Below are 23,395 nucleotides of genomic sequence, written 5' to 3' on the forward strand. Positions count from 1 at the left end.
CCCAGAGAGGTGGTAGATGCCCCGTTCCTGGCAAAAATCAAGGTCAGGTTGGACTGGGCTCTGTGTAAACCTGATCTGGTTGAAGATGTCCCTGCTCGCTGCAGGGAGGGTGGACTAGGCAACCTCTAAAGGTCCCTTCCAACCAAAAGTTTTATGATTCTGTATCTTAAATCTCATTTTTCTGCTCCTGAAATATACAGGTTAGCTGAATCAGCATTCAAGTTGAGTGACTTCTGTCGGTTGTTGTTATGGTTACTCAAACATACAGCCACTATTTGGTACTAAACATAATTGCTTTGGATGAGAGGCTAAGTTGGAAAGATGGGAGGCTAAATCATTTTCCCTTTGAGTGAACCAAGAGAAGTTGTATTCTGAGAAGTTATACCCAATTATGGCACTGAAATATACACTTCCTGAATAATCTAGAGAAACACTTCTGTGTATCTATATATCATAGAGTTTAAATTCAAGGGAACGAGAACAGGTCTCTGCTTTCTTCTGTTACTTTTTAGGTTATATCTCTTTAATAGCAATTATTAAGCAATTGTTAATGCAGTTCATGCAGCAGCAGAAGGCAGTGCCACAGAAATTGGAAGAATGTACAAAATTCCACCTACAGCTTTGTGTGGTGGGACTGGGACAGAAAGAAGGTCAGCAAGTTTGCAGTTGCTAAGGGTTGTTAGTGCCAGGACACCACCAACCCATTTAAAGAAACACTTAAAATAGATCTCATGGAGAAGTCAAGGGAGAAGTTTCAAGACCTTCACCTTTATTTTGGATACTGCAGTCATTTCTGCTAGTTTTAATCTTACAGCCACCCGTACTCTAAGCACTGTTTCACTCTGAGGCTTCACTCCCTGGTGTGCTGGTTTTACATGTTTCTTTGTCTGTGTGGAGCCACTTCCAGGTCTGTTGCTTGATGAGCAGGAATAAATATCTTGTGCTCACCACGTATGTGCTTTGTCCCCTAAACTAAAGAACAAAGACCACTCTTAGTTCAACCTGACCACTGAGTTTTAAAGAAAGAAAGGAGACAAAATAAAAATTGCAGAATGGTTTAAGTTGGAAGGGACCATTGGAGGCCATCTAAGCCAACACCCAGCTTGCAACAAGGCCATCCTAGGTCAGGTTGCTTATGTCCTTGTCCACTCACATTTCAAATGTCTCCAAGGGTGGTGGTTCCACAGCCTCTCTGAAGATTTGTTTCAGTCTTTGACCACCCTCATGGTGAAAACTGGTTTTGGGCTTTGTATCTATTTGGATTTACCCATATTTCAGCTCATGTCCTTTAATTCATCATAAGAGATATGTCTAAAAGATGGGAAAATTTCAGCTATGATTTCTTGTATGAAGTCACTAAAAAATCTGAAACAATTTAAATGTCAAGAAAACCTTTACACAAAGAAAATGAACTGTTTGTTGCTTTCTAACATGTATCACTTGGTTTCTTGGTAATCAGCTAGAGCTCAGTCATTACATGTGTTGTTATTGAACAAGACTAAGACCAAAGAACACAATAGGGGAAAAAAAGAGGCTCTTTTTTTTTTTTTTTATCCCCCTGTGTGGAATCTCCTTTAGTTTTAAAGTCACTTTCACATCTAACATTTACTGGTATGTAATAAACATGGTCATAAAAGATTGCTTCTACTAGGTTTACTGTTTAGTGGAATATGCGGAGTCTGAGTTCTAGTGCAACGTAACAGTTAAGTTGTATTACCTTTTTAACAAGGTTATTACCTTATTAAGAAGCTTATTAACACAGCCCCTAAAGAGGCTTATTGCATATACTGGTTTTTCTGTTGCAAGTATCTGGATCAAGGCTTTGATCCAAGAGTTGCTGCACGGTCATCCTCTGAATGGCTCTGAGCTCACTTTCAGTTATATCAGCTTCATCTTGAAGCACTTTTTTAATAGCTTTTTTGGCCGCTTCTGTTGTTACTTCCACCCTTAGGGCACTTTTTCAGCTTTCTCCTATTTCTGTGTAGTCTTAGAGCAGCACCAACCACCATTTATACTGTTCCTGCTCCCTTCCTTCTAGTCTTTTTTTTCCAGCTGGTTCAGCATGGTGACTGCTGTCAGGGCATCAGAATTACTCCAGGCTGGAGATGATTTTCTGGAGGACAGTCATGTTCAGCTCTCTAATGGTGCTCAGTTAGCATTTTTTAAGTTCCTTGAGGCCTTGCTCAGAAAGCTCAAAACCTCTTCGTGTATGCAGTTACTCACTGAGCATTTTGCTAAACCCTGAATATACTCCCAATGAGCCAGACATTTCTGGTTGGTTTGTTTTCATAAACAAGAAGTTCTCTCTCAGTTCAGATCTGTACTAGCTTTAGCTGATCACCTGGACAAAACACCCTTTAGCAAAAGAAAGTCTTTTCTACTCAGCAGTCTTCCTATTCAGGTATACCATCTGCCATTCGGAGAAGACATCTAGACATCTGCTGAACTCTGTGGGTTTTTTCCTCCCCGTTTTTCACCTCCCCAAAAATGCAAACAATACTCTTTCTCTGTGTCTTTGTCCACCTCCCCCCAGCAACTTGTATGTGCTGTCACCTCAGGTACTTGCTAAGGCATTCAGGAGTAATGCATCATTACTGTGAACTACTCTGAAGAACATGCCCACCCTGCTTCCAACCACTATGTGTAATACCTGAAATATACAGCATGGGTACATCTGCTTATATAAAACACTGACAAATAAGTAGAAGAAAGTTATGCTTCAACTGTTTGTGCTAGGTTTGTACCAGAAAATAATTTTTCCACTTCTCTAAACTCAGTGTCATCCCTTCAGAAAGTTGCACTGAGGACCTCAGACTTACTGAACTGTGACATAATGCATATGGAAGAGAAAGTCTACTTGTGAGCCTCCCTTGGAGAACTTAGCCATGAACTAAGGTTTCCTTAGGTTTTGTTTCACGTACAGCTAAGTTTCATCTTCACTTGCTGCTGTCTCAAAGGAGAAGTCTTGGTACCCTCCCCGCCATCTCACTGTGCAGTCCTCTCCTTATACTAGCTGTCACCATGCTGATTTAACTCATGAGAAGAGCAGAACAAATTGCTTTTTTCCCTGAGTTACTTTTCTTCCATTTGACTGAGTTAAATCGACCTGTTGTGCATTGGACAAGCCAGCAGGAGTGACAGGAACATATGGCCAGAAGTGGGAAACAAATTTGATTCCTCGGATTCCAGTCAGACCCGATCTTTCACTCTGAAACTTACTGTGTTCCCTCATTATCCAAATGATGGTCTGGTTATTTTTCTTCCTAAATACCTCAATCGTAAGTTCCTCTCCCTTGCTGTGCGTGTCTTCCTGGTACTCCAGACACCATCTGGTTCTTCACTGGGTAGGAAGCAGTTCTTTGCTTCCCTCCATTTGCTGACTGACTGACCTGTTTCTGTGTGAAACATCCCCTTATATGACACTCTATTTTATAGTAATCAGTATATTAATGTACCTCTGTGTATATATGGATGTGGTGAATAAATGGATGTAACTCACTACTAGCTTTTGACTATGATGGTTTTTAACTACATGGTGGTGTTTAATAACCATGATGTTATTTAACAACAGTGGTGACAGTGTTTGCAAAAGTTGGGTTTTCTCCTTTCTTCCTGAGACTATAGTAACTAATTTTGTCCCCTTTTCTCTCTCCCTTTCTACCTTTGCTCCTCACTTGTCATGCAGGGTGTCATGGAAACCTGCCAGCTGCTAAGAACATCTTTGACCTTCTCCCGGTGCCACCATCGAGTTGATCCAGAGCCATACATTGATCTCTGTGAAAGAGACATCTGTGCTTGTACCCAGGGCATGGACTGTCACTGCTCAGTGTTCCTTGATTACTCAAGAAGCTGTGCTCATGAAGGAGTGATTTTGGATGGGTGGCCTGAAGAGAGCTCATGCAGTAAGCTGACAGGATTATTCCTAGGCTGTTTATCCCAAATGAGATCATGCCCATCTTGCAGATTTATGTGCTGCAGCTAAAAGCAACTGGTGCTTATTTAGGGTCTTATTTCAGGCAGGTTAGAATCTGAAGTGCCTGTCACTTTTGTTTATCTGAAGTGCCTTTTCTCGCCCCCTCTTTCAGCTCTCCATCACCCACGGTTTTCTAGAAGTTGTTGTCCCTAAGGCAGTATTGTTTGAACTGAATATGAAGAAGATTCTGAACTGTTACAGGTCCCACTATGGTATACAAAGTCAGTGAAGACTTATTTGATACACAAAGGTATAGACTAGGATGTTTAGGAGCTATTTCACATATGGTTCAGATATGTGATGTTATCCAGACTGGACTTGTAAGCATCCTTGTGAAAGGCTCTCCTTAACATTTTTTTTGTAAAGACAATTGTTTCATCCTTTATTTGCTTGAACCAATTATGTTGAAATTGAGATTTTGCCTTTTTTAAGCCAAATTTTGTCTAGGTTAGGGATCCTGATTGCATCTTGAAATGTTGCCTTTATTAGCCCAATTTTGCTGAGGTCAGATGTCCTGATTGCATCTCTGCTAAGATTTTGTAACAAGGAGGTGCAGAGATTTACTGGGACGGATTGCATTTATAGAGGAAAGGTCATGTTTGCACCCACTGTTGATATACATATATACACACATATACCTCCACTGGAGAGCCCCAGTTAAATACATAAGCACATAAACGAATAATAATTAAAAAAAATCAATCCTGTAATATCGTGTTCTCAATGATTTTTTTCATGTTTTCACATTACACAGGAAGGACAATTTTCTCATGATGTTTATGTAAATTGTTTTCATGGGGTAACTGACTGATTTGTACTGACAACATTTTCTTCTCTGGTAAAGATATTCTGCTATTGGCCACCACTGAAGAAAACTGTGCCTTCAGATTATGGTTAGGGCAGAAGGATACTGCCAACCACTTGTTCAAGAGATTGTGCACCAGAGGAGAGCCTTATTTCTAGCAATAATTTGCTACCTTTCCATTGTGACATAAAAGGGGTCTTATGAAAACTTGTCTCCTTGCTCAGGGTGCAAGCCAGAGAACCCGTTTTTGCTAGGGCTGTCGTTAAGTCTAACTAAAGCCACGAGTGAAATGAACCCCTCTCTGTTCCCAGGAGTTTTAGAGCTCATTTGTGACCCTTGACTTCACAAACCACATTTTTTTTCTGAGTCAGGAAGAAGAGAGGTGGCCTGCTGCCACATCAGGAGCTTAATTTTCCATCACCCTTCATCTATGCTGTGATGCTTTCTCAGGAGATGATGACGATAGTTGCGTTGAAGGCATGAAATGCTCTGCTGCATTGAAGGGCTGTAGCTCTGGGCACAGTGTACTGGTGCGAGCTGGTGCCCAAGCCCTACAGCCCTTGCCCTGGAGCGGGCAAGACCGCTCCTTCATTACCCTCCCATCTCCTTCAATAGAGGATCTGCTGGGAAAGAGCAGGCTCTAATCTTTTCCAACTCCATGCCCACGCAGTCTTGCAGGGTATGTCTATGCACAAAATGAAGGAATCGCTATGGTGTGTGCTTGCATGATGGCCTAGCGTAGATAATGACAGCAGTGAAGATACCACAGCATGGGTGTTATCCCATGCTGGCAGTCGTCTGGAAGAAGGAGAATGGGATTTCAGAGTCTTAACTTTCTCCCAGCTCTCTCTGGAAACACAAAACAGTATAATTTCACAAATGAGTGGAGTAACTGCATAGCTTAAAGGTAAAGAACATGCTTGTCTCTCCAAATTACTTAGATGTTATTTCAAAGCTTCATCCCATGTTTGATTGTTCTTAATGCGCTTGGTTTTAGTTATTAAGACTCAATTTATTAGAAAAGAAATTGGTTTTAACCTCTAAGTATTTACTACACAGCCTGACAGATGCTGATATTGCAGCAAACTGAAAATCAAGTGTTTCTTGAACGTTCTGCTTCTGAAAAAGAAATTGTTGATTGGAGAGGATATGACCTTTTTGATGTCTCTATGGTTCAGCCTTTGATAATTAAAGGATTTATTATTTAAGAGTTATTGAGGAATTTGCATTTCTAATTTCTTTTAATTGTTTCAGGGCCAAGATGTCCAGTTGGCATGAAGTATAAGGAATGTGTATCCCCTTGTGTCAAAACCTGCCAGAGCCTGAATATCAATGAAGTGTGTCACGGACAATGTGTTGATGGCTGCAGCTGCCCTGGTAATTTATTTACTGGGTTATTTACAGAGAAACATTTGGCAACGATGCCTCCTATTTTATTAGAAGAAGGAAAGATGTGTCTTCCCTTACATTTTCCTGAAATCAGAAACACTTCTCTTTTCTGGGACCATGGCCTAGAATAAACCAGTTTCTGTAATGCCTGTATACTCACTCCATGAAAAGCCCATTTTCAGACCCGACTAAAAAGTAAATGTTTCTGTGAAAATCAGCACCATCTAATACTCTAGGATTGCCTTCCTTTCTTGGTGAGGGACCGCTTACCATTGACGTTTCTGGATTCCTTTTGAATTGCTTGTGGTTAGAAGCATCTAGTTAGAGGAAGAAAGAGCAGAGAATGTGCTGATGGAGTTTCTTACAGAAAAACAGTACGTGTAGAGCTTGCATATATATTTCAATATAATGAAAACTATAATTCCAAAGATATTAATGATTTTAGATGAATGATTTCACTTATTATTGAATCATTTGTACAGGAGATTTGATTGGCTTAAAGGCGGCAGCCCAACCACCACAGTTTTCCTCCTCTGTCATTTGTTCTTGACTGCAGGAGGAGAGTTTTATTCCTGGCTGCAAAGCTCCATATGCTCCCAGCTTCTAGCTGTTTTTTGTTGTTTTTTCTTGGTTTGTTTTTTATGTTGATTTGTTTTTAATAGGACTATTTCTGCATTTCACCCTTCAAATCTGTACTTTGTGCAAATACAGAGAGGTATTTACTGTCCCCCTGTACAAGACACCAAGTGTGATGGAGGTTTACTGAGAACTTAATATGGTTTCCAAAACAAGGTAGTGATTTGTGGAGTTGTTATTGCATTCAGATCTTAGTAGTTTCCCATTTAACTGCCAGTCTCTGACTTACTGGAGGTTCAAAGTTATCACTCTGTGTCAGGACCTGGGAAGGTGCACATGGAGGGTGATGGGTGATGTAACTAGACACAGGAGCTTATTTTATTGTGAAGGATCTAGCTATTAGGATCTATTTGTGCAGTCCTGGAGGTGTTGGGAAAAGCTGAAGGAGATGAATCCACTGGCTGCACAAGGACTCTTGCTATATTCTTCCTTTGGTAGCTGCACTGGTCAGTTCAGCGTAGGAAAGGTTTGAGGGGACAGGAACTGAAAAGCAGTGTAACAGGAGTTCAACAGAAAGGATACTGCATGAGGAACAAGTAGATGGGTAGAACGCACTGCATAAAAAGAAATAACAATCAGCAGTTCAAAACTTTTACTGTTATTTGGCGCACAGTCAACAGGGAAGAACTTTGATTTGAGTTTCACAGAGAATTGAGAGGATCTGACAGATGAATAGAGGAATTTGGGATTTAGGATAAGGGTTATGCCTTTGCTTAGCTTCCCTCCAGTGCTCCAAGGGTAAAAAGGATCTGTTCAACAAATACGTTGGTTTTTTTTCCTTAAATGCACCACACAGTTACTTTAATTGCTGTAAATGGAATTACTATTGCCAGGAAAAAAGGCACATGTTCTGTTTTCTTGTGCTCTCTGGAGACCCACACCAATCTTAAATGCTCAGATCTTGTTTTGAATATCTCTTGCTGGAAGGATTTTCTCAACCGCAAAGATCTTTCCAAGGCAGATCTATGGGAAGAATGGGAGAAAGGGGACACCCACCTGTGTCTCACTCTCAGTTGTGACTGCTGCTGCCAGGGAAAAAGGCCAAAATCTCTGCAGGTGACAGGAAGGAGACTCTCAAAGAGGAGGGAGAGGGGTTTTCATCAAACAAATGTTTTGCTGCAGCAGCTCTTTTAAAAAAGGAGGAATACCAACTACCTGTCAACATGGGGATCTAAGAGAAAGAAACTTGTCCTTTCTTCTGTTGCTAGCTTATAGTACAATTTCAGACAAGTCTTTTAACTCTTCTGTGCCTCCGTTTATCTGTGTAAGATAAAATACTCTATATATAGAATAGGTAATTATAGTTGTATAATATGGAAACCTCGGCAGTTGGATCCAAGTTGGGATGTTGGCCCTTTCACTTTTTGCTTCTGCAGAAGTTGAGAAGAGAAACCACAACTCCACATGATAATGTTTCTTTCTCTCAGACCCTATCTGCTAGACTTTTATGGTGTCCAACTCTGTTTCTGCATTCCCTACTTTGTCTCCTCTTCTGTTCTCTTACAACAAATACAAAACCTGTATGGACACCCCTTACTGCAGTCAGTGAAGTGAATGTATTTTTCCAACAGTCAGGTTTGTAGACCAGCTCTGATCAACCTTGATCATGCTCCCTGTGTTTGATTCACGTATGTTCCAATATGTGTGTTTTGGACTAGGGGACTCATTAAGCAAAGAGCTCTTCTGGGAGCACCAGAAATGCTCCATTCAGCACATCTTGGGGAGAGGCAGCACTAGAAGGAAAGTAGACACCAGCCCTGGTGGTGTAGGTGTAGACACCAGCCTGCCAAAAAGCCACCAGGCAGGCTTTTTGGCAGGCCTCATTCTATTTCATTGCTGCTGTGACTAACTATGTGTAATAATGCATATGAAGTCTTGCCAAAGTATATGAAGAACTAGACAATCTAATTGTATTTATATTTGTGTCTCTCTGTGTGTGTGGTATGTGTATCTCATGCTACCTGATCTATCCAGAGGGGAAGCTCCTTGATGGTGAACATTGCATTGAAAGCTCCGACTGCTCCTGCATCCACTCTGGAAAACATTATCCTCCTGGCTTCACCATCTCCCAGGACTGCAACTCATGGTAAACTAAACTCCGTGTTACTTTGGTGTGGTTGCAGTTGCTCTAGATAAGTACTGCACACCAGTTAGTGACTGTTTTAGGTGATCTTTCTAGAAATGTGTCTCTCTCTTTCTTAAAAATTTCCTTTCGTTGGCAAAGAACCTGCTCTCTTATTGGAAATGCCAGCCCCTTCCAAGAAGTGAGCTGTTCACAAATACAAAATCAGCTCTGCTTTTAAAGGGATATTTGATCTGATAGAACAATGTGAGGGTCATACTCCTTCAAACATAGAGAACTACCTGTTTCCTGTGGATAAGACAGACCGGCAGGTTCCCATGTCTGGTTAGTGTCAGCGATGGTGTCTTTGTTTTCACTTCCTACATTTATTTAACCTTTAAACACCGTTTCTTTCCAAGAGGATTTAGCTCAGGCACGTCCTTGGAACTTCTTGCAAAGCTAATGAACCTTCCCAGCTGTATGGCTCAATTTTTCTTTCACTCACAAATGCCAGCCTGAAGGGGAAGGCTAGCTGTATAAAGAAAGGAAGGGGAATGAATAATGTATTCCTGATCTGGTTAAGTGTGAACATATTTGTGGAAGGAGTTCAGACAACTCTGTGCCCAGGTGTTTCCAATTAGAGTACAGAAGAAGGACTCAGTAAAGGCCACCATATGCAGAAGAAAAATGGTCTATGCATCATCACTGTTAATCAGAAGTTTTTCATTACCTGCACCATGTGTCACAGAATATGAACCATAACCATGACTAGCATTTTGTCTTTTTCCCTGGAGCTGTCTGTAGCTTTGAGATTGTCCGTATTCTTCCACCTTAGTGCTCTTGGGAGGTCAGTGCTGCCTGATAGACTGTGTTGTTAGAAAATGATTCCTGTTATTCCTGATGTCATTCCATCAGCTCTGCATTTACCATCTTCAATAAACTGACTACCCACAAATGGTTTTCAAGGGCTGGGATAATTAAAGGAATAAGAAGAATCTAACATCTCTTGAAACTTAATTGATTTTGGAGGTTCTAGGATTGTCTGGCATGGTATCCCACAGACCCAGGAATGACAGGCATCTCAGTGCATGTTACCGGTTACTAGTAGTGCCTATGGGGGATGGCACTAAATCCACCACCCAAAGTCATCAAAGCACACATAATCTACCTCCTTGCAACTTGCACAGAAAAGGAAGCTAAGCAAGAGGAGCTTGAGTGGGCAGTGTGCCATCAGAATGATGAAGGTCTGCTTTAGCAGAAGTCTAGCTGGCCTGTGAAGGAAAGGGATTATTGCTCTCCTGTGATGAACTCATGAGGCCGTGACTGGAGTAGTGTGGCCAGTGCAAGAGAGAGGATTACGGACTGGAGAGAGTATTATGGGGGACACTGGAGGTGATCACAGCAGGAGAGTTTATGACGTGAAGAGACCAAAGGGAAATAGATTCGTTTAAAGGTTATTGGGGGAACTTCCATTGCCTAAAGGGAAGTTGTAAAGAACACAAAGCCAAACTCTTCTCAGAGGCAAATAGAGAAAGAGCATGAAGCAATCGGCACAAGTTGTAGCAGGGGAAGTTCTGTTTAGACAGAAGAAAAAAATTCTTCCCCTGAGACAGTACAGCACTAGGACAGCTGCCCAGGGAGGCTGTGCGACCTCATCCTGGAGATTTCTAAACTCAAATGGACAAGGAACTCAACCACCTGATCTGGCTTTGAAGTTACATTCTTTGAGTTGGAGGTTGTAGTATATGATTTTTCTGGAGTTAGAAAAAAAATAATAGAAAAAAACTTTTTTTGTCCCCATGATTCTGCCATATTAATAGTCATACCTTGAGAACTGCATTTAAAACTCATTCCACATCAGTGGAATGTAGTTGAAAACTATTAAACCCAGAGCTTTGGCAGAGGAAAACAGAAGCTCTTGAGTTTTGCAACCATTCCAGCTCATGTTACCAGCAATTGCTGTTGAATGATGGTAAAAAGGAATAGATATATTAAGAAACAAGGTTATGGGAGATGGAACGGGTACTAGGCACTGGTCTAATTTCCCTGAAACAGGGGCCCACGTTTCAATTATTTGTGAAAAAGTTGCAACAGAAGATTTGGATTCATGTACTCTTGCCTAACTTGTCACATGTTTCCTAGCATTTGTCGACGTGGCACCTGGATCTGCAGCAACGGAGAATGCCCAGGTATGTTGGCTCTACTCTTTTCAGATTTGACAAGTAAGCCTTGACTACATGCCTTCCATTTACATTCCACTTATTTTTTTCCACACAAAAAATGAGTCTGTCTTTGTTCTTACTTGCTTGCTCCAGTGCAATCCAGATGGGGTCATACTTCTAAGTTCTTCTTGTGAGAAAAGCCAGATATTGTGCTGTATGGTTTATGTGTAGCAATGAAAAATCCTGTTTGGTGAGAAGAATGCTTTGTCTTTTGATTGCTTAGTTTACCAAGATATAAGAGTCTGGATGTTCAGAGGATTGACTTTCAGGCAGAGAAACACTGCTGGGTTTCTTTGACCAGGAACTGTTCCCTATCTGATTGTCTGAATTGGCATACTTTTGTTGATGGGACAATTCGAAGTACTGGGAGTAGATTGGATCACTCTTAATACCCTATGGATTTGGGCCCTAACAGTCATGTTATAGGTGAAGGAGCTACAGGCCCAGGAAGAAGGTGGCCACCCTGCCTTCTGTGGGTGGAGGCAACTCTGCAGGTGTTCTTCCTCCCCTTCCTAGTACTCTGCCTCCCAAACTCACCAGTACTGGTGGATGCTGTCCCAGTTTTTTATCCTACATGTGGAATGTGACTTTTCATGCTATACATTGTCCAGAAAAATGCTGCCTTCCTTATTTCATAGAATGACAAAATAATAGAAATATTTAGGTTGGAAAAGACCTTTCAGATCACCAAGTCCAACCGGTAACATAGCACTGCCAAGTCCACCACTAAACCATGTGCTAGTGCTTAGGTGCCATATCTACGTGTCTTTTAAATACCTCCAGGGATGGTGACTCAACCACTTCCCTTGGCAGCCTGTTCCAGTGCTGGACAACCCTTGTGGTGAAGAAATTTTTTCTAATATCCAGTCTCCACCTCCACTTGTGCAACCTGAGGCTATTTGATCTCGTTCTATTGCTTGCCACTTGGGAGCAAAGACTGACATCTACCTTGCTACGAGCTCCTTTCAGATAGTTGTACAAAGCAATAAGGTCTCCCCTGAGCATCCTTTTCTCCAGGCTAAACAACCCCAGTTCCCTCAGCTGCTCCTCACAGGACTTGTTCTCTAGACCCTTCACCAGCTTCGTTGCTCTTCTTTGGACAGGCTTCAGCACCTCAATGTCTTTCTGGTAGTGAGGGGCCTAAAACTGAACACAGTATTCAAAGCGCAGCCTCACCAGTGCCGAGTACAGGGGGACAATCACTCCCCTAGTTCTGCTGGCCACACTATTTCTGATACAAACCAGGGTGCCATAGGCCTTTTTGTCCACCTGGGTACACTGCTGGCTCATATTCAGACAGCTGTCAACCAGCACCCCCAGGTCCTTTTCTGCTAGACAGCTCTCCAGCCACTCTTCCCCAAGCCTGAAGCGTTGCATGAGGTTGTTGTGACCCAGGTGCAGGACCCGGCCTTGTTCAGCCTCATAACAGTTGGCATTGGTCCATTGATCCAGCCTGTCCAGATCCCTCTGAAGAGCCTTCCTACCCTCCAGCAGATCAACACTCCCACCCAACTTGGTGTCATCTGCAAACTTACCTAGGGTGCACTCAATGCCCTTATCCTGATCATTGATAAAAATATTAAATAAAACTGTCCCCAATACTGATCTCTGGGGAACATTGCTTGTGACTGGCCACCAACAGGATTTAAGTCCATGACAACTTTCTGGGCCTGGCCATCCAGCCAGTTTTTTACCCAGCGAAGAGTACACCCATCCAAGCCATAAGCAGCCAGTTTCTCCAGGAGAATGCTGTGCCAAACAACGTCAAAGGCTTTACTAACGTCCAGGTAGAAAACATCCACAGCCTTTCCCTCATCCACTAAGCGGATCACCTTGTCATAGAAAGAGATCAAGTTAGTCAAGCAGGACCTGCTAGTTTTGTGGCCCATCCCCTGTCTCAGTTTTTGCATTATGTTCAGCCATGGAAAGGCCTGCTTGACCTGAAACAATATTTGACTCTGTTTGCGTTGTGCATAGAAGTCTGCTGGGAGACGGCACGGCTCTTTATCTTGTTTGTTCTCCTTGCTTTTGGGAACTGAGAGTGGAAGGAATGAGAAAGACACTGGGGTTATGGCAGGACAGGAAAAGGGAGAGCAGGTTTTTTGGGTTTGGTGTTTTTGTTTTGGTTTTTTTTGAGATGAGACCATGAAATCCTCACAAATTAGGAGAATTACAACAGTCTTAAAATGGATATCAAAAAGTTTGTCTTTCTAGTAACTTTAAGCTTGCCTGACCCATCAATGCTTTATTTCGTCCTGCTTTAGAATTGAAAGAGCACTTGCCCCCACATGTCAGCAGTAAAAAAAATGTGGGGTGGTATGCAAATTTTAAAAATATAAATGACATTTTAGTGAGTTATGCCTAGCAGAACTGTGAAAAGCCCCATGCTTGAGGTGTTCACTAGAGATCTCTCCAAGTCCAGGGTTTCTCACCGTCTAAATCAAGGACACAGCCCCAGCTGGTTTGTTATGTCTCTTAGCTAATGGGCAGCAACATGTTTACAAACAAGAAATAGGTCCTTTTCTAACTTCAGTTTTTACCTAGGTTATAGCTCTTAATGTCCTTGCTTTCTGGGCTATTATGAATACTATGTGGGCCAAATTTTTATCCTCAACTCCAGCCATGTTTTCTTCATAGTGATTATAGAAAGGAAGATAAGCCTGATATGGAGGCTTGCAAACAGATGCTGATATACAGCTTTGTGCAAGAGGGAAAATAGTGTTGCTGCCTTTTTTGAGTTGGGAAGCTGTGCCGAATGAGCAGAAGTCAGAAAGACAAGCCAGCTTATTTTTGTATCTTCCGCCGATATATCCAAGTCACTTTTCAGCTAGGCTTGTGCAAGACTGAAGTTTGTATCAGTGCAGCTGTTGTACATGTACCTGCTAACAACTACTAACTGTGCTGAGACAGTGTGGGAGGGCAGCAAAGCCTCCCAAAGTAGCAGTCCTTGATAAGAACAGTCACCAATTGTTATTATAACAGCCATTGTTACCTGTCCTGTTTTGTCTGTATTTCAATCAATATTGGAGCATATTTTTATTGTTGGTTGAATATTTTTGCAACAAATATTTCTCAAATCATGTGTCACAGAAAGTTTATGTACTTAGATAAGCTCAAGGTAGTTCCATTATTTTTTTTACCGACTTGTTTTTCAGGGAAAGTTTCTCTTATATTATGGGAATGAATTGCCTAGTTGTAAGTTTGGTGATAAAGCTGGGTACCCAGCTGGAGGTAGCGCTTCAGAAGGCAGTGCTGTGTCAGCCAACTAGCAATAGCTGGCTAGTGCTAGCAATAAGCTTTCAAGATGGTATCATAATTAAATTAATTATGAAGGCAGTAGGCTTCAGTAAATCTCATGAGATTCATTACACCAAATGGAGTAGGTAGAGGGACCCATACAAAGAGACTTTGCTGCAGGAAAGAAATTTCCTTTCCAGGAGCAATGCCAAAGGGCTGATACTTGTATTGGGTAGCAGTCCCTAGCTCTCCATGCTGCAAACCTCTTGGTTCCTAGTTGCAGAGAATGCCCTGGAAATCAAACTGCATGTAATATAGTGTGTTATGCCTAGTTTTCTTTAAATCTGTTCTCCACATCTGATTGATAGCCAGTTAATTGTCTCAGAAATTCAGTAGAATAACACTTGTTTTACCTTTGTCCAAATTTAATTGAACAGAAAGTAGGATTTCCAGGGTGACATAGTAAACACCAAGCCGCCTTACTCTCCAGAGGATGACAAGCATCCAGCGTGTGCTGGACTTTTCTTAGGGCAAATCAGAGCTGTGCAAGGCTGAGAATCCTCAGGATCTGTGAGGTTGTGCTTTAGGCTGGTTTAAGATGGTTAACACTGAATAATATGTTGAAGAGGGAAATTTCCACTTGATGTTCAATAGACAGATCTTCTGTGGGACTCAAAGGCAGTGAAGTGACAATAACTCATGGGGTTCACCTGCCAGCTTGTAACATTTAACCTTTCTCCATCCTTTGTCAGTGGATTGCCAATGTAGGCCCAGCACCTGAATTTTGTTCCGGACAAGGACGTCTCTGCCCACCTTGTTTTCTGTGGGACCATCTTTAAGTGTGGTTGGTAGTCTTCTCATATGAAAGAATTTCTTTGCAAGCTTTGTGGATTTGGAGCCTCCCTAAGTGTTTGCAGACACCCTAGCATAACAGGGTACTAAATCCCAGTTGTGGCATCTGAATACTGCCTTCCTGGAAATGAAAAGCCACAACTTACCAAAACATTTTAAGATGTTATGTTTAAATAGCCTCTTTTTGTAGTAGAAGGGTGGGAAAGCCAGACTTCTGCATTATTCTGTAAGGACTTTAGATGTGACTATTGTAACTATAGAATTATTTTTAACTTTATGCCAGTTAATTAAGATAATGGTTCAGAGTAAAGTCCAGCATAAATTCTGCCCTTGGAAGAACTCCAGCGGTGATTATCTTCCAGGTCTTCATTCTGATAAGATATTTTTACTTTAGTGTTTTAATAACTTACTGGTATTCAAGGCAGCCCAACAAAGGAATCAACACTTTTTGAGTGCTGTGTGCTTCAGGCCATTGTGAAGAAGGCTTTCAGACACTGTTGCCTTCATAAAACTGTACTGCAATGCTCTAAAAACACCAGTAGAGAGACAAAGAGGGGGCTCACAATCTGCCAAGACACAACTGTGAAACACAGCCTAAGAATGAGGGACCCCTGCAGAAGAAGAACAGAGCAGCAGTGAGAGTCCTACAAGTCTTGTTGCAAATTTTGATTTTCAACTCTGTAAAAATGCCTACATTCTGAAGCCAGCTCCATGGATGCAGATGTGCCCCACTGGGCTAAGTAGAAGTGGATTTAAAGTGTGTTATGTCAAGATGTTGCAAGCTCCTACAAAGGAATAAAGAGGGAACATGTCCCAGTGTATGGAGTCTGTGACTAATGCTGGGTAATCCTGAGTGTCTTTCCCAGCTCTGCAGTCTTAGGCATTAGTACTTCCACCTCCGTGCCTCAGGTTCCCCATTGTATGAAGAGGGAAACTTAGTTCCTACATAAGAGAGTGTGGGTTGCTTTTTAAAATTGGTTAGTGCCACCGGCACTCATCGCTTTAGTACTAGATATGACCTAACTTCAGTGACTGTGCTGAATTTCCAGGGCCACTGAGGTATATACTACAGAAGAATCAAATCCGCTTCAGTGCGGAGAGCTGATCTGCTCGCTGACGTCCTCATGACCCTCCATGTGAAACATTATATAGGCTTTTACGTAGGCATGTATTTCATCTCTTGAGTGCGATTTATACCATATTCCCCAGCTTTTGTTGGCGCCTCTGTTACTACTGGTAATGACTTAGAGGAATAAACAGTGAGATAAGCATCTCGCCGGTGTTTTCTGGTCTGCAGGGAACGTGGACCTTGTGCAACCTGCTCCACTTGGGCCTCTCTTCCCTCTCAGTGGCTTGTGGAGGGGGACGGGCAGGACTTTGCTCGCAGTCGGCCCTGGGGTGATTCATGGCTTTCTGCGTTTTTCAGGAGAATGTTCTGTCACCGGCCAGTCCCATTTCAAAAGCTTTGACAACAAGTATTTCACCTTCAGCGGGATTTGTCAGTACTTATTTGCCAAGGACTGCGTGGAAAATTCCTTTTCCGTGATCATCGAGACCGTGCAGGTATCTGCGGCCTTGGCTGGCGCCATGCGCCTCTGCGCCCGCTCTTGGGCGAGCGGGAAGGGCTGTGGGGGTATGACACAGATTGCAGATGCACAGGCCAACAGAAGTAATTTTCCTGTGAAGTAATTAGTTTAAATAACAGATGCAGTCTTTCTCCTTAGTTAATAAATGTTTTGTTTCTCCTCGCTGCCATTCCCAGGAGCCTACCTGGGGACTGAGATGCGTAATGAGATTTGGAGAACGAGCCCTCGCCGCCTCTTTGCCAGCTGAACAAACAAGTGCAGACGAGGGTGTGCCCCAGTGCAAAGCACCCCGAAGGCTGGTGCCTCGCTAATTCCCCGGGGAAAAGACATTTTCCCTCAGAGACTGAGTAGGGTGCACCGACAGAGTAGTGCCTTGGGTTGCTTTCCATTAAGTCATGTTGGCTGGTGCTTCCTGTTGCTCGCTGGCCGGTCAGCGGCTCCTTCACCGGCTCCCCTGACGGATGTGAGAGAGGCAGCTGGAGGTCAGCGAGCGGAGACGGCTGGAGAGAGGCCCAAAAGGGAGCCAGGCCAGCGCGGGGAGGGAAGGAGACCCTGGAGGGGGTGTCACAGGGAGGTTAACCCGGTCGTGAAATTAATCGACCGGTTGCACGTAGGAATAGGTGAACTAACCTGGGGACTGAAAAGGGTACCGAATCAAGCAGAGGGGAAGAAAGAGGACGGGGACGGAGGAACTGAAGGCAGGGAGAGGTACAATGGAGTCAGGAGACTGACAGGAGTGAAGGGGAGTATCAGCCTGCCTTGCAGGGCACAAGCCACAGAGAAGTCACAGGCTTTGAAGAAACAGTGTGAGGGTGCTACACACCATCTATGTCTGCATCCTGCATTAGAAAGCTCTGATAATACGGCTCTGAGGTCATCTGTGCTTGAGAACTTGCAGAACGAGTTTCCACTGAAACTTCCCTTTCGAAACCAGGGAGGAGACCTGGGGGCCTGCAATCCCGGTTCCTCATCTGCGTAACCCACAGCCGGGAAAATAAATAGCGCAAGAATCTCGGGCAGTGCAAGCCACGCAGCTGTGTCCCAGGCTGACGGGCTGCGTGGGGCAGCGTGCCCTTCCCGCCCTCGCCAAAGCCGCTGGGGCTGGATGCCGGTCACCGGCATGGGCCGCTCCCGGGGGTCCGGTGTAATGCCCGCAGATGGCTTTCCAGGCTCTGAGATGAGGAGCTGCAGATAGCTCCCTGGTGCATGATTAGCGGGATAATGGAAGAAAGGCTGCCAGCCTGGTGTTTGTGGGATGCAGAAACTAGATCCACAAAAACACTGAGACACTTAACACCTCCTGAATTAGATGCTGAAATGTCTTTCGGGGGCCTGGGGCTACATCACCAATAAAGTGAAAGATTGAGGTTCAAGGCAAATTTCCACTTCTCCGTAGTGTGCGGATGATCCTGATGCCGTGTGCACTCGCTCAGCTTCTGTCCGAATCCGGGATATGGACAACAGCCTCATTAAAATGAAACATGGAGGAGGAGTTTCACTGAATGGACAAGACATACAGATCCCTGTGATACAAGGTGCGTCTTCATGGCCTAACTCTGGCCAGCCACTGAAGGGGTCCTACTTACTAGTGTTTTCTCTCACGCTGTAGCCCAGTTCAGTCAAAAAGTGTTTTCAATATCAAATTCTCACTTGCAGCCTCTTCTAGAAGCTTTGTCATTCCAGCTTTTCTCCATGCAGCCGACACATCTTGGCTCAGTTCTTCTAAAATCAGGATAATGAAGCTGGTCTGGATTTGTGGTTTTGAATACCACTGCTGGTCTATGCTTTTTAAAATTGTTATTTTTTTTTATACAGGAGCTTGAAATCCTTCCAGTTATCTTGCAAAATGTCACAGTTAATACCTGAGTTTTTGCAGAATGCACATGTATCTTCTTCTAGGGCTCCTGAGTACATTAAAACAGAGCCTATGGATCAGTCCATGCAGATGTAAACTGCTGAGCATGCGCAAAGCTTGGGAAGTGTGAAGTGGACATTGCTGGCAACCCTTGTTTTGGCAGACCTGCGTGCCACCACCTCTGTGGCACCCACTCTGTGGCCTGTTCAGTGTGACAGAGCAGTCCCATGCAATTAAACACTGCATCCTGGCTTCACTGACTTGACCCTTTGTGGTTGTCTTAAGGTGCTCTTCGTATCCAGCGCACGGTGAAGACTTCAGTTCGCCTTACCTATGAGGAAGATTTGCAGATTGACTGGGATGGTCATGGTGAACTCCTAGTGAAGGTACTCTTTCTTTCTCTGTGTTTTATTTCTGCCTTTTTTGCCCCCTCTGTCATCCCACCCAAACATGTACAAAGATGTTCTTGTCTGAAGTGAGAAATTGCTTTGTGTTGCATGTTAGAAATTCCATTCTCTTTTGCTACCCCCGGAGCAATATACAGGTCCTTTTGTATTCCAGAAACAAACATTTTCATCCTACAGCAGCTTGGTAGCTTTTTTTTCTCTCCTTTTTTTTTTTTGGGCAATGACACATTATTAACCATGAATAGTTTTGTGTTTTGCTCAGCAGATACCCTCTAAACTGGATTTTTTGCTTTCATTTGCTTTAACTGTAAAGCAAATGTCTAAAGCAATGGATTTGTATGACTTAAAATAAGGGAAGAATATGGCTGCAGGGACATGGTTACTCATCATTTCCAGGAAAAGTCAATTAACTCGTAGAAGATATGTTGCACGCTCCTTCTACTGTGAGGAATATTTAAAGTCACCCTTGATTAAAAATTAGGGTTTGTCTGCCCTGCAGACTGCAGTGGAGTGTAGAAATACCCAAACCAGGCTTAAAGAAATGAGGTATAAGGGAAGCAGTCTAGCCGCAACAACAGAATGTTTTACGTAAACCACTTTGTGTGTGTGTGTTTTATAACGAGCAGAATGATTTGCAGCTCAGAAAAGCCTGTGAGGGAAGGGGGGAAGATTATTTACTGTGGAATAGTCTCCTGATAGGTGATAAACCATCACAGCTTCTCCAGCGAAGTCATCTGTTGCCCTCTTTGCTTGTACAAGAGGCTGTTTTCTTTTGATCGGTAGGTCTCGGAGACTGTGAGTGTTGTCCCTGATGATGTATTTGCTCCCGCAGGAGTGTGAGCCCACCTGTAGTCTTGCTTCCTGGTGTGATGACCTGCAGGCTAAGTCAGAGTGATGTGCTCCTGCGTAGTGCTGGGCGGTTGTGGACCTGTGTACTCCTACTGTGTTTGCATGGATGGGTGCTTAACTACAGCCCTGTTGCCTTTGAGACCCACTTGCAAGAAGGGATCTGCAGCTGGGCCCTGTGTGGGGTGTTTTTGTTCACTGAGAGAGTTTTGCCAAGAAAGCAAGTTTTCCTAGGATTTTCTACCAAGCAGTGAGCGCTGCCCTCTCTGAACCATGGCATATGGTTTGTACTCTCCTCGCCTGCCCCAGTCTGGCTTAAATGTCTGGCACAGTGTAAAGGTTCATGAAAGCTAGTTCAGAAGTGAGTACAAGAGTTGAAAAGACAACAAAGAAGAAAGGTCGAGAATAACTTTAGAAAACATCTGTGGTTTTGTTGTTATTGTTTCAATCTAGCCTGTATCTCTGTGCTCCAAGGGTCCTAGAAGTTGTTTTTGGGCTGAGAATAATTCACTTCAGTCCCTTGACACATCTCAGAAGTTTTGGCTTTCCTCAATATTCAAAGTATTTTACTGCCTGGTCAGAGTCCCATATAGCCTGACAAATTCTTTCTTACAGTTAAAATGTTATTTTCTGCTCCAGATCCTCTACTCTCTGCTATAAAATTGGTGGAAGTTTCTCCAATCACCTGCACCTATTCAGTTCTGCTCTGAGCTCCTTCCCTTGCTAGGTATCTAAAGCATCTTTTTAATTGCTTTTGGAGAGTTAATTCATGCTGGTTTTGTAGACTGACCTGTTGCCAAGTGTTTCTGACAATTGGGGGAAGTGATACACTTCCATTATCTTGGCCAGGCTTCTGGTAAAAATTCTTTCTATGTTCCTCAAGAAGGCTTCCCTTTCTGTGACCACTTGACATTTGTGATTCGACCTTCCATTTGAAAATACGTTGGAATTTGGATTTGTATGAGTCATTGTCCGTCTGCAGAGTACGTGAAAAAGTAGTTTCCTTGGCCATTGGAGTAATAAGGATACGTGACCTTTAATAATTCATGGTTGTTCCTTTTGATGCTCCATATTTACCCTCTGACCACTGTGTTTGAAGGGAGGGTAGTATTATGTTACATTTTGGAGGACGTTTTTATTTTTATTTTTAGTTATACAGAAGCCATTTTTTTAAAAAAATGTGTTTTTCTATCTTTTTTGGTTATGTTTCACTGGTTACTCCTGCCAATCTGACTAAAGTAGCACTCTACTAAATGCATACAGGGAACTACTGTAGCATTAAAGCACTGAGTCAGCTCCCGAGGACAGTTGGTAGTACCTGTGATGTACCATATCTTTACTTCTAATAGAAACTGACAGTTCCTACCAGAATAAAAGATATTGGCGCCTTTGTGTTGCAGACGTTGCTTAGGAGATTTCCCCCCGTTTACCTCTAAGTTTAGGGTCCCATTTCAGCTGTCCCTTGATTTGCAGCAAGAATAAGACAGGGTGAAAAGTACATCTGCTATGTGGGTTGTTTGCAATGCTGCTTTTAGTGTGTCATAAGTTTCTCTAGGCAGGAGGAAGCTCTAATATGAGGTAATGTAGCTTTAGCTGTAGTACTCTTTTCCTTATTAATACTGAGGGAAACAACTCCTCCAACATTGCATCTGCTTTGTGACAAAACAATCTGTTTAAATTTTCTTCATCTTCAAATTTTCTTTTAAAATGTGAAACAGTTTCAAGTGCAGTATCTTTTCCCAAATTACCACTGGAAATATAATCATCTTACTATAATAAAAATGCAACCCCACTGTTGCCCAGTTCATATATATGAATGAAGGGGAAAAATAGGGAAGACTAAACTGGAGTGCTAATCAAGGCACAAAAGGCGGCCATTTTTCTCCTACTTACCTTCAGTTATCATCTGAAATTACCACTGTGCCATGCAAAAATTGTCCTGCTGCTACTAATAGTAGCATTTTTGTTAGAAGTTTAAAAATGTAGTACAATGAAATTGTGTCTATAGTATTTTAATGTGTGTTTGAGAATTTTCTTCGTTGTTAAATTGTGTATGGTTCATTCTTTAGAAAATCTTGCTATACAGTGGTGACCTATTCTGGAGGATGACCAGGCTAATGTTGTGTTCCTTAGCTGTCTCCAGTCTATTCTGAGAGGATGTGTGGGCTATGTGGAAATTACAATGGTAACCAAGGGGATGATTTTCTTACACCTTCTGGCATGGTGGAAGCTCTTCTGGAAGATTTTGGAAACTCCTGGAAGCTCAACGCAGACTGCCAAGACTTGTTAAAACAAGACAGTGACCCTTGCAACCTCAATCCTCGTTTAGGTACTGAACTCCATCCAAAATTAACATGTGCAGCAAACTGTGATCTTCCATTTTACATAACAATAAAAAATAAAAATGAATAAAGGAAAAATAAAGACAAAAAGGAGAAGCTAGTGTTGCTTACATTACCAATGGGGTGGCTGTAATCTCTGTTAAAAAAAAAAAACCCAAACCAACAAAAATCCCCGACCAAAAAGAGGGATACTGATTGATGCAGGCTTCCTAAGGAAAATGTAATGTTGTGTGAAAATTGAGAACAAAAATCAGTAATGTGGGGCCATGCTGCTGTTCAGTTTGGACCACAGTCAGAGTTAGGCCCTCACAGCCACAGCACAAACTTGTGCCACTGAGTCTACTCTTACAAATGATAGCAATACTATGTTTATCCTCTGGGCGGACAGAACACCTGTTGTCTTCACCCCTCTGTCCTTACACCTTAAACATTTTTCCTGATCCCTTGTCTCCCTTCTTTTACTGCATCTGAACAGACAGCCTTCTTCTCTCCCTCCATACTGCTTGGCTGTCCTGGCTGGACACGGGGAGAAATTCTCTGAGCAACTTTCTTGTCCCAGGTGTTACAGCAAACTCGGGTTTCTGGGGGGAGTAAGCACACAGAAAATTTTATGGCTGTAGATCAGAGCAGGCACTGGTGATTCGTGAGTGTAATGCAGTCTAGAAGGTTTAATTTTGCAAATATAAAAAGCAGCAGAAAGCAGAGGCCCTATAAAAGGAAGTACAGCACCAGAAATAGTGGTAACAGAATATAAAAGCATTGCTTTTCCTTTATTTGTTTTACTAGTGAAACATTATTCCTTTAGTGGAGCTCATGACCTATGAGATATGATGCTATCTATGCCTACTTGATCCAATTTTATTCTTCCGTGTGTGTGGGGGTGGTTTGTGGGTTTTTTTTTTTTTTACAAAAGAAAAAGAAAATACTTACAGTGGCTTTTCTAGCTTTTCTTGAAAGCCACTGATTGATTCAGTGCAAGCATGTAATTTTTTTCTTTTTAGCCAAATATGCTGAGGACTCCTGCTCAATTCTGATGTCTTCTGCATTTGAACCCTGCCACCATGAAGTCAGTCCCTCTCCCTATGTGAAGAACTGCCGCTTTGATGTTTGCTCCTGCTCCAATGGCAAAGATTGCCTGTGCTCTGCTATTGCTAGTTATGCAGCAGCCTGTGCTAGGAAGAGC

General features: G+C 42.7%; 1 protein-coding gene across 1 annotated transcript in view; it reads left to right on the forward strand.

Annotated features, from left to right (window-relative positions):
* Nucleotides 1-3,685: 3,685 nt before the first annotated feature.
* Nucleotides 3,686-23,395, forward strand: part of VWF (von Willebrand factor) — a gene marked incomplete at both ends in the record, with an annotated part of 112,785 nt that continues 93,075 nt past the window's right edge. The window contains 9 exons of the mRNA XM_010283982.1: nt 3,686-3,902; nt 6,033-6,155; nt 8,778-8,889; nt 11,008-11,054; nt 16,603-16,739; nt 18,159-18,297; nt 18,903-19,003; nt 22,004-22,199; nt 23,214-23,395. The exon at nt 23,214-23,395 is cut by the window's right edge and continues 49 nt beyond it. Coding sequence (XP_010282284.1) covers nt 3,686-3,902; nt 6,033-6,155; nt 8,778-8,889; nt 11,008-11,054; nt 16,603-16,739; nt 18,159-18,297; nt 18,903-19,003; nt 22,004-22,199; nt 23,214-23,395 — 1,254 coding nt within the window. The remainder of the gene's footprint in view (nt 3,903-6,032; nt 6,156-8,777; nt 8,890-11,007; nt 11,055-16,602; nt 16,740-18,158; nt 18,298-18,902; nt 19,004-22,003; nt 22,200-23,213) is intronic.

This window comes from Phaethon lepturus, unplaced genomic scaffold (genome assembly GCF_000687285.1).
Source record: "Phaethon lepturus isolate BGI_N335 unplaced genomic scaffold, ASM68728v1 scaffold5453, whole genome shotgun sequence".
In the NCBI taxonomy this organism is placed as follows: Eukaryota; Metazoa; Chordata; class Aves; order Phaethontiformes; family Phaethontidae; genus Phaethon; species Phaethon lepturus.